This window comes from Aspergillus chevalieri, chromosome 3 (genome assembly GCF_016861735.1).
Source record: "Aspergillus chevalieri M1 DNA, chromosome 3, nearly complete sequence".
Lineage (NCBI taxonomy): Eukaryota > Fungi > Ascomycota > Eurotiomycetes > Eurotiales > Aspergillaceae > Aspergillus > Aspergillus chevalieri.
Window position 1 is genome coordinate 1,489,845 of NC_057364.1, and position 15,244 is coordinate 1,505,088.

Below are 15,244 nucleotides of genomic sequence, written 5' to 3' on the forward strand. Positions count from 1 at the left end.
TTGCTGGGAAGTTTTTTACTATACCAATGTATTGCTGGAATTCATGTAGCTAGATAGATAAGAGAACAATTCAGCGCGACCTCTTATGTCACCGCTGCGGGGAAGATCTCCCCTCACAATATTCCCCCACGAACAGCTCCCACTTTCTTAAGAGAAAACACACAAACTCCCTAAAATGTCCGCACCACAAATTCCCAACCTCAACACTCTCCGTCGCAGAGGAGGTCCAGGTCGACTCCGATCTCGCGGCGGCGGAGTCGGCCCCGACGCATCATCAGCCTCCAAAGACAGCGTGGTGCAAAACACAGATAACGACGCCAGTGTGTCGCGGTTGAGCGCAGTGCGATTGGGATATCTTGAGGATGTATTTGCGCAGTCATTGACACCTGCTGGGTTGGAGACGAGGAGGTTTCCTATTATCAATAGAGGTGCGTGCGTGCTTCTACGGAAGTGTGTGAAGTGGGATGGCAGTTTGCTAATCGAGAATGATCTTGCATAGGAACGTACGTTCGAACGACTGCGATTGATCATCTTGTTTCTCGGTTTGTCGAGTCGCATCCGGAACAGCATACGAAGAGACAAATTATTTCGCTAGGGGCGGGCACAGATACACGTGCTTTTCGATTGTTTTCCTCTAAGACGGCGACACATTCTGATCTGATATATCATGAGATCGACTTCCCTGTGAACACAGCAGCCAAGATCAGGGCTATCCGCTCATCACCCGCTCTACAAGGAGCATTGAGGAACGACTCGAGCCCCGGGATATCAAACGACGTGAACATCTCAGACACAGGGGACGCGCTCCATTCACCCCGCTACCACATCCACCCCCTCGACCTACGCTCGTTATCTAGGTCCACACCAGATCCAATAACCACATTGCAAGACCTCGATCCAACCCTCCCAACCCTCCTCATCTCCGAATGCTGCCTCATCTACCTCCCTCCCGACCAAGCGGACTCCGTCGTCCACCACTTCACGACTACCATCTTCCCACCCACCACACCTCTAGGCTTGTTAATCTACGAGCCCATCCGCCCCGACGACCCCTTCGGCCGGACAATGGTATCCAACCTCGCGACGCGGGGTATCCACCTGCAAACGCTGAATAAGTACGCTAGCTTGGATGCGCAGCGGAGGAGACTACGAGAGCAGGGGTTCGAGGGGGGCCAAGCGGCTGCTGATATCGACTTTATATGGGAGCGGTGGGTGAGTGAGGAGGAGAAGGAGAGAGTTGCGAGTTTGGAGATGTTGGATGAGATGGAGGAGTGGAGGTTGTTGGCGGGGCATTATTGTGTTGCTTGGGGTTGGAGGGGGGATGTGTTTCATTGTTGGGGAGGTATTGAAGGGCAGGAATAGTGCTGGGTTGGACTTTGTATATTGGCGGATGTACGGATAGATTCCGGACGTGTACTTCATAGGATAGAGGCATGACCGGGAGTACAAAGGACTAGTCTCGGTTGAATCGCATCGGATACGGCGCATAGATCCGCGTTCAAAGTTCGATGGTCAAATAGAACCCAGACCATCATGGATCCGAATAGCGGATTTCTCGAAGGATTTAATTGCGATAAACCCACTAATCTAACCTGCTCCATACTACTGGTACTACGTACCCATCTGCACACCTCGCGAAACCATCAAAATCCCTGTCCCCGATGGCGCTTCAGGCGCCGTTCCCGATCCGCTACTAAACCTCCGTACTTGTACTGTTTGCTTTGCCTTATCCAAAGCCTTACGACGCCAAAACTCCCTCCTCCTAAGCGCACGAACCAAAACATCCTCGGAACCCCCAAGCCCAAACTCCTGAATCACCCTACGATAGGGCAGACTGTGATTTCCCTCGTACCATGCGATTATCTCATCGACCTTTTCATCAGGTAGTTTGGATAGTTTCCCGCGGGGCGTGAGTTTTCGGTTCATGCAGGTAAATCGGACTTGGTTGTAGCTTACGTTGAGGTGGTCGATTATTTGTTGGTGGGAATGGCCTGCGCCGTGGAGGGTGATGATTCGGAAGCAATCGGCGTTCTGGCGTGGAGGGTTGATGCTGGTACCTTGGGCATGGTGTAGGATATGTGCTTATACAAAGTAGGCAAGTGGTTGGTAGAGGCAGTCGACGGAGAGGTACTCTGTACTGTACAGAGTAAACAAACAGTCGCAGTTGTGTTCGTATGCATAGTTAAGCGGTAGTAAAGATCCCTGCCTTGATCCAATCTTACTTCGTACCCGGCTATACGAACTGCGCATTGCCGTGATGCTCAAGTTATGCTCTGAGTCGCATCCGAAGCAATTATACAAACCCGTCCGTGCTTCGCTGCCCCCTATTCCGTAGTCTCTTTCTGTCACCGTTGACCCAAAAGTAAGAAATCCACGTGATAGTAGACAACACTGACAGCTCCATGATAGGAGGCTTCTCCAATTGGCCTGTCGGAAATTAGCCTCACACACCCTATGAACCGGCGATTCCTCCGCGGTCCCCATTGGCAGACCCCTGGATTAGCGTGTTCTAGCCTGCCAATGGTGTCGGGGAATCATGGATAGGGCATTTTAGCCTCACGATTAGCCCGTTTAGGAAAGTCGTTGTTCGAGTTTGCGTCCTGTTTGGGTTAAGGTGGTTTTGTTGGTGGGCTGGTCCCTTTTTTCTTTAGTTTCTTTCTCGTGCTTGTTTTTATATTGCATCTTCGGCGTTTCTTCTCTCTTTTTGATTCTGTGGTCTCTTTGGTCTTTGGTTTTTGCGCTTGTTGTTGTGCTTTTTTACTGACCTTAGTCTTTCGTTCGTTGCGATTTGGTTGATCACGGTCGATCCCATCTGCTTTCCTCATAGCCCAAGAATAAAGACCGAAAAGAGTATATATACCGGAAAATCGCAAACTGCCACCATGAGATTCGACATGACGTCCTCGCGCGCATTTGCGCTCCTCTGCCTCTTCGCCGGCGCCGAAGCAACTCACCACAACCATCATGCACACGACCATATCCACAGCGACGGCAGGATGAAGGAATCGCTCGTCAAGAAGTCCGGAAAATGCAAATTTCCCTCTGATGCCGGGTTGGTCGCCATCACTCCGGGCGCTGTCAATGAAGGTTGGGCTATGAGTCCGGATGAATCGTGTGCCCCGGGTAATTACTGCCCGTACGCCTGTCCTCCAGGTCAGATGTCCATGCAATGGGACCCTAAGGCCACTTCGTACTCTTATCCGATGTCGATGGTAGGTGGCTTCAAACGTTCAAATGAGGGTAGAACAAGAGCTGATTAAAGCAGAATGGCGGTCTCTATTGCGACGAGGACGGAGAGATCCAGAAGCCATTCCCAGATAGGCCTTACTGTGAAGATGGTACGGGTGCCGTGGGTGTCCAGAACAAGTGCAGGTCGCCAGTCTCCTTCTGCCAAACGGTACTTCCCGGAAACGAGGCCATGTTGATCCCGACTTTGGTCAACGAGTTGGCCACTCTCGCTGTGCCAGACCCCGACTATTGGTGTGAAACCTCTGCCCAGTAAGTTTGTCCGTTTGCTCTTGTTGCTCGACAACCAATCACTAACAGCGGTCAGCTTCTATATCAACCCGCCAGGCGTTCAATCCGAAATCGCTTGTGCCTGGGGCACTTCATCCAACCCATACGGCAACTGGTCTCCTTACGTAGTCGGCGCAAATACCGACAAAGACGGCCATACATTTGTCAAGCTTGGCTGGAACCCGGTCTATCTTGAGCCCGCTACGCCTTTCCGTAACATTGTTCCTAACTTCGGTGTTGAGATCCAATGTGAAGGCGGCAACTGTGAAGGCCTTCCCTGCAAGATTGACCCTAGCACCAACGACGTTAATGAAATCACCGGTGAAACCAGTACGGACGGTGCTGGCGGTGGTTCGTTCTGTGTGGTGACTGTTCCTAAGGGTGAAAAGGCCAACATTGTCGTTTGGGAGAAGGATTTCATTGGCGGTGACGATGATACCTCGTCCACCACGGTGGCCATCCCAACAAGCACTGCCAGTTCGACTTCCAGCACCAGCACCAGCACTTCGTCATCCACAAGCTCGACTGCCTCCACCACCACGCAGCAACCAAGCAACACGCCTTTCTTGAGTCTGGACCTGGGTATCTCGATTGGAATGTCGACCAGCGTCCGCTCTGCATCGGCCACTTATACCTATGAGCCCCATGTTTTCATCGAGTCGGGAACTGCTGCAACTGTATCTGCAACGCCTGCCGTGCAAACAGCCAATCCTTCTCCGACGGCCCAGGACAGCACCGAGGACAGCGATAATGGTGCTGCCACGACGACTGTTTCGCTATTCGTTGTAATGTTGGGTGTTTGCGCTGCTGTGTTGCAGCTGTAAGGCCTTCCCTCTAGCAACCGGCCAGCAGAGAGGGTCACCCATTATCTTCTCCATATTGTCATATTGTCCATTCTTAACCTTTTTTTGACGACTAACGTATCCACACATTGACGACTTTTGACTTGCTTTGGCTTGCTTCAATTCACTTCGTTATATACCTTTTTGTTATTCTTTTCTTTTTCGGCAGCTTTTTGCTTGACAGCATTCCTGGACGACCCGATACGCTGTTCATTGATTTATTGATTCTTCAGTCAGATGGCTTTTTACCCTTCTTGGATAATCCTAATGTTTATAGTTCGATATATAAAAATAGGGATAGTTAGTGATAGTGAGAGGTGAAGTTGTGAATGCAATGATGTCTAGAGTTTCTTTCCTAAAAAGGTCACTTGACCGGTCTAGCCCGAGTAGCTTCCCCGCCTCCATCGTTCTTCCTTGCGACAACAACAACCTCTATTACCGTCTTATTCTATGCTGCAAAAAGGCCAAAATGCCTCCATCCGTGCAGACGGTAAGCCATTACAATTCTCCCTACAAGACAAACCACTCATACACCAGCTTACATCAACCTTCTATCTACCCCGCATCCCCAGAAACAACAACCCAACTAACCACCCACAACTAGACAAAACTAATCTCCTCCCTCCGCCTCGTAATCCCGCGCCTACGCCTCCTCCAGAAAAAAGACACCGCCTCCTCGAAAGTCCAGCGCCGCGAACTCGCCCAACTACTCGAAGAAGGCCGCGATGCCTCCGCGCGCATCCGCGTCGAGAATGTCATCTCCACAGATACAGCCGTCGAGGTGATGGAGATGGTGGAGCTGTATTGTGAACTGTTGCTGGCGAGGGCGAATGTGTTGGATCAGGTTGCGTTTGGGGAGAAGGGGGTTAGGGCGAGGAGTCGGGCCAGGGAGGAGAAGGCTAGGAGTGAGGTGGGGAAGAGGCAGGGTGTTGGGACTGGGGCTGGGGCTGCGCCAAAGGATATTAAGGGTGGTGATAGTGGTTCGAGTTCGAGGTCTCTATTTGGATTCCCGTTCTTTGGTGGTGGGCAGCAGAAACAGAAATCCGAAGATGCGCAGTCCAGCCTAGAATCCACCAAAGACGAAGACCTCAGCCCGGAGGAACTATGTTACATCGATCCCGCCCTCGACGAAGCCGCTGCAGTCGTCTTCTACGCCTGGCCTCGCTTCCCGCATGATGTCCGCGAACTCACCATCGTTCGGACCATGCTCGCAGACCGCTACGGAAAGGACTTTATGTCGCTAGCGCAGGAGAACAAAGTAGAGCATGTGAAAGTACCGGAACGAGTCGCGAAGAGTTTACGGGTGCGGCCACCGACACAGGATCTGGTCGAGAGCTATCTGAAGGAGATTGCAAAGGCATATGGTATTTCATGGGGCGAAGAGCAGCAACAGGAAGATCTGGGGAGTGCACCCGAGTTCGTGGATGACCGCCCGTCGACACCACACGACCAACAACAAGACGGAGGAAACGGAGACAACCCCGAAGAAAGAACAAGACGCGCCTCTGAGGCCAATGAATTGAGCAAAGCTACCCCGCCACGACGGCCCGTCCAGTCCGGGAAAAGTCCCGTCAGCGTTGCGCCTCCAGGTCCTAGGACTGATAACCTTCATCCCCGTGTCAAAGTGCCAGACCCTTCATCCTCGGGGGATTCTAACAATACGGCGAATAAGAGTACACCAGACACTAGTAGCGCGGAGAAAGATCCCAATCGTATACCTGAGGTGGATGAGTTGAGTCGTCGGTTTGCGGACTTGAGGCGAAAACCTTAAGAGATGTGAGCTCGATTGTGTTTGATTGTTTGGCAGCTTCATGAGATGAATATCTAGCATTAGCATCTAGTTAATACCCTGGTGATCAAGAATGAATTGAAATAAATGGTATTGTATTAAGTGCATTTCAATCAGCCAAACTGATCAAGATACATCTATGCTCTCACTGTCTGTCTTGTCATATCATGCATAAGAAATCAATAAAGCACAAAGAAAGGCAACAGCAAATATATACAACATGAGAAAAAAAAAGAAAAGAAAAAGAAAGGCAAAGTAAAACACAGGCTAAAGAAGAGAAAGCGAAAATATAAGTATAGTATATCAAACAGAGATGGTATCAAAGGAACCCAAAATAGAAAGCCAAAAAAGGGACAAACAAAACAGAATAAATGCGAAGCGATGTGATGCATACCCACCTCTTGGAACTTTTTTCAGCATGTATGTCCAGTCAAGTCTGAACTGTCTAATCCAGCCTGCGGAATGTTGTCAGATCAGGATCGGTATCTGAGCGTGGTTTCCGCCCGTATATACAAGTAATGCTTGATCGATGAATCAAAATCGAAGTCGAAAGAATTGAAGGGGGGAAGTCGAGAAAGGAGCAAAGCAGAGAGAAAGATATCACAATCACTGCATCTCCTCCTCTTCCCCAGGAAGCAGAATCTCATGTCCAGACCCCTCATAAACAAAAATCGCAGCAACACACCCAAACACCGAAACCAGCGCAATTAACCACCAAGCGAATCCCACCGTCCCAATCTCCAACCCATACCCATACCAACTCCCCGAGAATATCGGCCCAATGGTTCGGAACGCCGAAGAGACAGACTGCCCGATACCGTGGATAGTACCAAGGACAGACGGGTGCGGGGAGCAGTTGTTGAGTAGGATGATGGAGGTTGGTAGGGTGAATGTTCGAGCTGTGACTTGCAGGAAGAGGACGACGATGATTGAGAACCAAACCCAAACGCCGTTGGCTTGGTCCGGGGGTGGAGTTGAGGAGGGGGCGAGGGCGATGTAGGGTGCGAAGGCGTAAGCGAGCGGGAAGAGGGAGAGGAAGTATTGGTAGCTCTTGGCTGTTCCTAGACGGCCGTTGATGGTGGGGTAGATGGTGAATTGGAGGAGCATTCCGATGACACCTAAGATGGCTGTTGCGAATCCGACACTTTGGGGCAGCATTCCAAGACCGCCGGTGAAAATGAACGGCAGCTTCTGAGGCAGACTGGCGGGGTCGTTCGGGTCGTAGCGGGGGGTGGAGAGGAAGAGAAGCCAGAGGTTGTTGAAAGCACTGTTTACGTTAGCTGTGCGGATATTACACAAGGGCAATGAAGAAAACTCACCCCATCTGAAAGTCAAAGAAAGCCTGCGCAAAAAGCGTACAGAGGACATTCTTGGTCCAGATATTCCGGAAAGACAGCACGCGGGCCGGCCGCGCTGGTTTGGCCTTTTCTTCCATCTCGTAGCTTTCCGTGCGGTCCAATGGGCGGTCCAACAACGGGCCTTCTTCGTCGTAATCACGGAACGGAAGTCGAGAGTATAACGGGGACGATGATGGGACGACCATTTTGATGACACGAGAGAAAAGTCGCATAGCAAAGACACCCAAACCTGGCTTGCCTTTGCAGGCATCCAGTGTCTCTTCGAAGCCGATGGCAACAAAAACCGCGCACGACGACAGGAAAATGGCATTGGCCAACATGGGCAAAGCGTAGGGGTATTTGACCAGCCATTGAACGCCGGACTGGCCACCAAATGACGAATTCTGGCCGAACAACGTAGGATAACTCGTGACGGGATCAGAGAGCATACCGCCCATGACTGCCAAACATCAGTACCAATCCAGCATTTTGAACTCAAGGGGCAAAAACCTACCTGGCCCAAACAACGAAGCAATATTAAACCCAATTGGTAAAATCAAAAACGCCCTGGAGTGATACTTCTTCTCCTTAACATTCTCCGCAATGGCTGTCCGAATAATCCCCACAGTCCCATTAATCGCACCCCCAAACGACCGCCAAAATACCGCCTGCGCAAAGGATGTCGAGAACGCAACTCCCAAACAAGAAACCGCAGTCCCCAGCAAGCCAACAAGAAGCACAAACTTCCGTCCTCCCCACTCCGCATCCGCAACTCGACCCCAGGGAATCGCCGTCGCGAACTGCGCAGCCGTAAACGCACCCTGCAGAATACCCGCTTGCGTGGAAACATCCGAGTCTGAAAGATCCTGATCAAACGACTTGAGCTGGTAGAACATATAGGCCTGCAACGAGGCGATCTGTAGAAAATCGAACACGCGACACAGGCCCAGAATCGCGAGCTGCTTTTTCCTCGGCAGCGACATCCATGTCACAGGCCCAGGACGCGACGTCGAAGATACCGGCGGGGGCCCCGAAACAAACGACGACGAAGGACCGGAGGGATTTAACGGTGTATTGGTCGCCGAAGTCGACGGATGCGGTTCAAGGATGGGCAGTTCCTGCTGGCCCTGGCTCTGGGAGCGGCGACGGGCATGGCCCTTCCAGTCCATTGAGGTATTCCTCAGCGCCATGGTCTCGTCTGCGTCGTAGTCGTTGTCGTTGTCCGCGTCAGGATCGTTACCACCGTCACCACCTCGCTCGGAGACACTGGCGAGCGAGTAGTTGGATTCGCGACGACGGCGTTGCTGCGTGGTGGAAGACCCGGTGGAGGATTCAAAGGTAGTGGAGAACTCGCCTACGGCAGGGGAGAGAATATCGCGACCAGTCGACCAGGAAGTATTGCGTGAATGGCGGGCATTCCGGTCCCGGTTTACGTGCAGTTGAGAACTTCCAGCAGGAGTGGTAGGTAGAGGGGAGACGAGAGGAGACGACAGTCGGCGGTTGGTGGTGGTGCCAGAGACGGAGATGCGAGGCATGCCGACGTCATGTAAGTATATTGCCTAATGCGTGGTATATGAGAGAAAAAAGAGAGAAGAAAATGACAAGAAAAGATAAGAGCCTGAGCGTTTGGTTTACTTTTTTTACACAGAGTACAACTTAACACAATAACTCGGGGTTATCTTCATTGGATCGGCGCAGTTGGGCTTGCGACGCCTCCCCACTCCTCACTGTATGCTCTTTTTAGTGCCATGTTCCTATCTCTATGGCATCTTCTATATTTTCACTCTGTACGAAGTACTCCGTACGCTTTACGGAGTAGCTCAGACTAGGTATCATGGCTGTATCATTTAAACAGTAGCCCGGATGATCACGGGACTGTTACATAGGTATGGTATGGTATATATTACTGACCATACTGTACCGCGTAGTACCGGTAATTTCCAGCCATGGGCCCCTGTCCATGTGGAGATTGTGGGTCGTGGGGTTGTGGATCGCAATGACTCGGCAGTGGCTGGGCGTATGGTATTGTAATCATGTGACTTGAAGTACGAGTACAGAGTCAAGGTAGTAGTAATAGAGTACAGGTATAACTATCTACAGTATATATACAGACAAGGAAATAGAAAGTAAACGGTATCATCACCTCCCCCGTCGTTCCCGCTCTTGCAGTGGCAAGTAGTCTTCTGTCCTCCAATCCCACCACCGCCGCCGCTCTCCCGTCTCTGACGGCTTCGGCTCGTCCTCTGACATGTCGTCCAGAGTGTCCATCGAATCGCGCCTATCCCGGTATGTCTGATCCCCCCGTCGCGGTCGACGACAGCAGCTGACGATCAGCTGCACTGCCACGGCCCCAATAAGCACAACCACGGCACCCACAGCCCAATTGGTATAATCTGCGCACGTTAATCTCAATCCCAATAGCCTCAAGAGAACGGGAAGATGGAAGACACAAGCATACCGTATACACTTCCAGAAGCAGCATCAGCGGAAGATGTCTCTTCAGGCTGCCCACCGGAAACCCCCCAATCAAACAACTTCTCCGGATTATCCGGATCAACCCAGGGCACTGTGTTGACGCCCATGGGCGGAATCAGCGGTCTTGTGTTTGGATCATCTGGGAAGCCGTAACCCAGTGCATTCCCGCAGTCGTTCTCGGTGCAGTAACCTTGCAGCTCCGGTGAGGGTACGAATGTGAAGGTGTTGGGGGACTTGCCCAACACCTTCCCATGCCCGTCTACTGCTTCCGCATGGGTCCATGGGTAGAAGTTCATGTCGGTGTATGCAGTCTCAAACCCCGCTTTGGGTAGTTCGTCGAGCAGGGTGTAAGGACCCGTGGAGTTCATGGAACCGTAGAATCGCCAGAATTTGACGCGAGTGGCGCCGTTCCAGCTGACGTAGAGTGTTGTTGGGGAGTAGGGTTCTGTAGATCTGGAATAGGACCATAGAGCCGGGACGTCTGTTGGGTTGGCATCCCATTCGAATTTCTGGGCGCGGTAATTCATGAATCCTAGATCCTGGGATAGGAAGCCCCAGAAAACGAGGTTGCCGTCTGCGTCATGCTCAGAGACGTAGGCATTGTTGCCCCAGCCCATGAATACATGACTGTTGTTCAGGACTTGCATGTTGCCTTGGCTGGAGCTGAGCATGCTCTTGCCTGGAGGCATGTAGTCTCGCAGCTGGGTGGCCGTCATGTCCACATGGTCGATGAGGATGAGCATGCCAGACGAGTACTGATGGGTCTGGTTGAAGCCATTGTAACCGTTGTTGTAGAGCGACAAGTACGTATGAGTTGCATTCTCAGACAACCAGCGCGCATCGTGCTGCTGCGAGAAACTAAAGTTGATGTTGGTGAACGAGGGGTTCTGGCCATGCAGTTGCCAAATAATTGAACCGTCCTTGCCGGAGATTTTGTAGATGGCGCACGTATGACGTGACGAGATCAAATAGTCGCCATCCGCATTCTTATCGATCGAGTTGATATGGAAATAATCCCACGGCGCAAACGGGCTCAGCCCAGTACCTGAAGTATCCGTGTGATCGGGGTAGGTATAACTGAGCGACGGATCAACATGGTCGAGCGAGCGCCATTCGAACAGCGTCTTGCCAGTCTCGACGTCAATCTCCTGGAAGATGCTCTCCATAACCCAGCCAAGACCCTGTCGCACGTTCCAGGGACTCATGTCGAATTGACGCTGCTGGTAGACGGTCATCAGGGCGGATTTGCCGTTGTTGATAAGTTTGAACTCGTGCATGTCGCTCGACGCCATGCCACCGCCCGGCTGCACCGAGCGCACGATTCGATACTGGTTATCCATAATAACGCCATGGCCGCGACAGTATCCTTTCTGCTGGTTTCCCTGGAAAAAGCAGAGGTGGTCTGCTCCTTTGTAGCGACAAACGTGCAAACCATGGGCGTTCCCAGGGCCTGAATTGCCCCAACCGCTCCATACTAGGTTCTATCCATCATTAGTCCCATCATCCTTAGCTGTAGAGAAAAAGGCAGGCATACCCCATAATTATCATAAAGATACGGGCCCGGACTATAAGCCTTCTCGTACGGCCCAACAAAAATAAAGCCAGGGCTAAGCTTTCTCGGATCGCTAACCTCGACGGTGAACGTTGGAGCGAAGAGATCGGGTCTCTGTCAGAATAAATAAAGAACAATAAACAATTAGCAAGACTGTCACGTCAATCACGTCAACGATAAAAAAAAAATGCGGAGGGGACAATCAGGCAGTGATCATTACCGATTTGAAGGATGAGACTTCCTCTGCGACCGCTGTATAACAGGCGAGCAAGAAGGCAACCAAGAGAGGCGAAAGCCCCCCGGCAAGAAAGTTGAAGGCGAACATGAAGGCCCATTACTTGGAAATGAGAGAAGAGGAGAAAAGGCAATTGAGGGAGTAAGAATACTTCAACCCCTGGTGGCAGTGGCAGTATACAGAGTAGATCTGGAGGGAAAGAAAAGAGCAACGATCAGCAATAGGAGAAGAATGGCTAAAATAAGACGACAAGTCCAGACAGCGGTTATTCATCCAATCGGTGTTTAGTTCTGGTTTTCAGACAGTTTACTCGGAGTACGTACTCAAGCATAAAGTACTACTATGGAGTACGGAGACCGGCCATGCGAGAGGATACCCTATTCGGAGAGGTGTATTTCAGGGGAGTGTTTTAGTACTTTCACTACTGCTTAGTCCTACTGAAGATCAACATTTTCAAACACTTCCTGACTAACCATTATTGAGGGTTCTATTTTCCTACGTAAAGTCTTCTCTTCATACACTCTGTCCTCATAAGGTGAAACAAGTGAAACGAACGGATTCCACCAACGTTCTCGAAGAACTCGTGGGTGGTGATGTCCGTGCATTACATACCGATACAGCATATATACACATATACAGAGAGACTTGTACAGATCTTTCAGGAGACAAGGTTGGTATAAGCCACTGAACCACGTTCTTCATTATCTTTAACCTACCGGATGTGCATCCATATCTGTGGGTTCTCTGGAATTGAACACAGCCATCCTGTACAGAGAACGTGAGAACGTTGATTTGAGTACAGTAAGCAAGCCACGTCACGCCCATTTCAATGGCCAGACTCTCTCCACACAAAGTGGAAACTGTCATTCACCGGATACATTCCATTGGGTCGGACTATCAGTATTTACCCGCCGTTTTCTTTTAGTGCTGCTTTTCTTTTTTCCCCTGACGATGCAGTTGTGGATCTTGGCAGGGAAATACGTAGGCGGAGGCGTATACAACATCTTTTTTCCGCTGACTTAGCCACAGCCAACGTATCCATGATATGGTGGCTGGATTTGAATGGTCGGTTTAGAGTACGCGGCATAATGCTTGATTTTATGCGTGTGTAACATGCTGTCAGGGCAAAGCAGATAAGAATCTTATGACATTTAATGTGCATAACTTGCATTACTTGTGCACGCCTCGGCTACCAGGTTATCTCCAAAGTATGCTTTGGCGCTGCACAGTGACGCCCGCCAAGGACTTCAAGGCTGAGTAAAACAGGGATTTCATCGCAAATAAGAATGATGCATTTTATCGTTCACTCCATGAGCGCCCAGGCAACAGTAATTATATATCCAAACTGATCCCAAGCAAATGGTTCTCTGTACAAGAAAAAAAATAAACAAAAATGAATGGTCCCAATTGGCCATTGCCCAAATTATACGTATATATAGTCCCAAAAAAAGAAACGTGGCAAGATATCCAAGAAATATAGCAAGAACAGCCACCACACTAATAGCAACGCCCGCGCATACTACCAATGAGTGGCAATGAGGGCAATACCCCGCCAACCTCTCACCGGGCAAAGCGCTTGAAGGCCATAGTGGCAGCCAACCCAGTGGCCAAGATGGTACCACCCATGGTGAACGCCTGCAGAGCAGCGTTGAGCATCTGGCGCCTGTTACGGCCGCGGCAGCGCTTGAAGAAGTCGGCCATGTCATTGCCACGAGGGAACTGGGTGTCGGGGATATCCTCCCCGAGGAACTCGCACAGCGGGGCCCAGCCGTCGCCGATCTGGTATTCAAGCAGGCGCTCGGGAGGCACCATGCTGCGGATCTCGGCGACGTGGTCCTCGTAGACCTGCTTGCCCTTATTGGGGAAGTCGCCGCGGAAGAAGGTCTGGAAGAACTTGCTCAGCATGGGGTAGTACATGCCAGCAGCCCAGCTGAAGTTGGAAACGAAGCTGTGTTCCCAGTCGGAGACACGCCACCAGACGGTCTTCATGACAGAACTGCAATCAATTAGCGTCACATCATTTTAACTAGAATGGTGAATGGTAAACATACGCATGCCACGAGTCCACATCACGGGTAGTCAGGATAACCTTGGCGTTGGGGTACGCCTCGATAAGCTCCTTAGCAAAGGCACAAGCAGGCCAGTCACAGACAGCCTGGCAGTCACCCAAAAGCTGGTCCCATTCCTTGCGACCAAATTCACCAACACCATCGTACTTGGCAAGCAGAGCATCATGCCACATCAAGCAGTCCGGGGGGTTCTCCATGCTCGCGGACATCATATGGTAACACTTGAGATACCCCAGGCGCTCAAGGGCAATGCGCAGCGAAGCCGTTCCAGTGCGTCCCACACCGAGGGCCAGCACCTTCATGGGCACCGTCCGGTGACACTTTCTTCGGTCGATGCATGTGTCGCTGGTGAAGACATCGGTAATGGGTTGTGGGGCGAGATTGTCCGAGTAGGTCAAAGACATGGTGACGGCGTTCAGATCGTGATCAGATTAAGGTATTAAGTGTAGGATCTATGAGGTTGTGTAGAAAGTATTGATAACGAAGGTGTGTCGCGCAAAGCAGCGATCTAGTGGACTAGTAAGGAAGAGATAGAAAGGGGGAGATGAAAATGAGAATGAAAACGAAAGAGAAAGACTTCAGGAGTTTTAAAGTCCGTCACCCTGAGAATAGAACGAGAGAGCAAATCAAAAAAAAAAGATACAGTAAACCCCGTTTTTAGATAAGTCGGGGCAGCGGGTCTCCCAGAAAAGAACCAGAACGCTTCGAAGTGTAATGCTGTAATTTTTCTTCCCCCTCTAGACCCACGCTAAACTGTAACGTTACGTACGTATTGGTTGCCAGTGGTTGATGGTGGCGAGTGTCATTTTCTTACCCGCCCTTTGCTCGGCTCCTGGTCTTGGCTCCCACGTTCTGCCTGAGGACTCATAGAAGAGAACAACGCTTGTAGGTACAGTACAAGTGGCCTAGTACAAGTACTATGCTGCAAGTCTACTCTGCGTAATGTGTAAATGTAGCCAAAACACACACAGACACAGATAAACAAACCACAACGTCACGAGCTGACGCACCCACGGATAACTGCTGATTGTCAGGGGGGCACAGAAGATGGCAAGTTTCCCGATCAGGAACAGTGTTCTTTTTTAAACCCGAGTTGTAAACTGATTGGTCGGAACAATCAGATGAAACCCCACAATGCACCGACTGAGGCATTCAATCGATTACAGAGTATGTACCTGTACCGTATTTTAAATACGCCAAGTACATATTCAGAGTAGTCCGCCGCCCTACCGGGCAGGGGAGGAAATGCCAAGACCGCCGCGTATAACACGGACGCTCTCAATCAGGCTCGACTCCACGAATTGATCATCCCTCCCCGTGATTGGATGCGGGGATGCAAAAGTCGACGCGTACACTCTCAATCCGGTAAAGTGTGGAACGGGAGGTTAACTTCCACCTATTCCCGGTCGATAGTCTGTATGAAGAAAAG

At 50.8% G+C, this 15,244-nt stretch overlaps 6 protein-coding genes across 6 annotated transcripts; 3 read left to right on the forward strand and 3 right to left on the reverse strand.

Moving 5' to 3' along the window:
• Positions 1–175: 175 nt before the first annotated feature.
• On the forward strand, positions 176–1,362 carry ppm1 (protein C-terminal leucine carboxyl O-methyltransferase ppm1; the record flags this gene model as incomplete). Its single annotated transcript, XM_043277167.1, has 2 exons — positions 176–428; positions 500–1,362. The coding sequence occupies 2 exons, from the start codon at positions 176–178 to the stop codon at positions 1,360–1,362; spliced, it is 1,116 nt and encodes a 371-aa protein (XP_043135073.1).
• A 1,520-nt stretch (positions 1,363–2,882) lies between these two features.
• Positions 2,883–4,340, forward strand: ACHE_30539S (SUN domain-containing protein; the record flags this gene model as incomplete). Its single annotated transcript, XM_043277168.1, has 3 exons — positions 2,883–3,212; positions 3,266–3,498; positions 3,554–4,340. The coding sequence occupies 3 exons, from the start codon at positions 2,883–2,885 to the stop codon at positions 4,338–4,340; spliced, it is 1,350 nt and encodes a 449-aa protein (XP_043135074.1).
• Positions 4,341–4,827: 487 nt separating this feature from the next.
• ACHE_30540S (DUF292 domain protein) lies at positions 4,828–6,129 on the forward strand (the record flags this gene model as incomplete). Its single annotated transcript, XM_043277169.1, has 2 exons — positions 4,828–4,848; positions 4,963–6,129. 2 exons carry the CDS (start codon positions 4,828–4,830, stop codon positions 6,127–6,129), a joined length of 1,188 nt encoding a protein of 395 aa, XP_043135075.1.
• A 624-nt stretch (positions 6,130–6,753) lies between these two features.
• Positions 6,754–9,019, reverse strand: ACHE_30541A (putative MFS transporter; the record flags this gene model as incomplete). The annotated part of the gene is made up of 3 exons (XM_043277170.1): positions 6,754–7,414; positions 7,467–7,944; positions 7,999–9,019. The coding sequence occupies 3 exons, from the start codon at positions 9,017–9,019 to the stop codon at positions 6,754–6,756; spliced, it is 2,160 nt and encodes a 719-aa protein (XP_043135076.1).
• A 604-nt stretch (positions 9,020–9,623) lies between these two features.
• ACHE_30542A (arylsulfotransferase family protein) lies at positions 9,624–11,836 on the reverse strand (the record flags this gene model as incomplete). The annotated part of the gene is made up of 4 exons (XM_043277171.1): positions 9,624–9,877; positions 9,943–11,440; positions 11,494–11,625; positions 11,732–11,836. The coding sequence occupies 4 exons, from the start codon at positions 11,834–11,836 to the stop codon at positions 9,624–9,626; spliced, it is 1,989 nt and encodes a 662-aa protein (XP_043135077.1).
• A 1,470-nt stretch (positions 11,837–13,306) lies between these two features.
• ACHE_30543A (sulfotransferase family protein) lies at positions 13,307–14,219 on the reverse strand (the record flags this gene model as incomplete). Its single annotated transcript, XM_043277172.1, has 2 exons — positions 13,307–13,742; positions 13,798–14,219. The coding sequence occupies 2 exons, from the start codon at positions 14,217–14,219 to the stop codon at positions 13,307–13,309; spliced, it is 858 nt and encodes a 285-aa protein (XP_043135078.1).
• Positions 14,220–15,244: the final 1,025 nt, after the last annotated feature.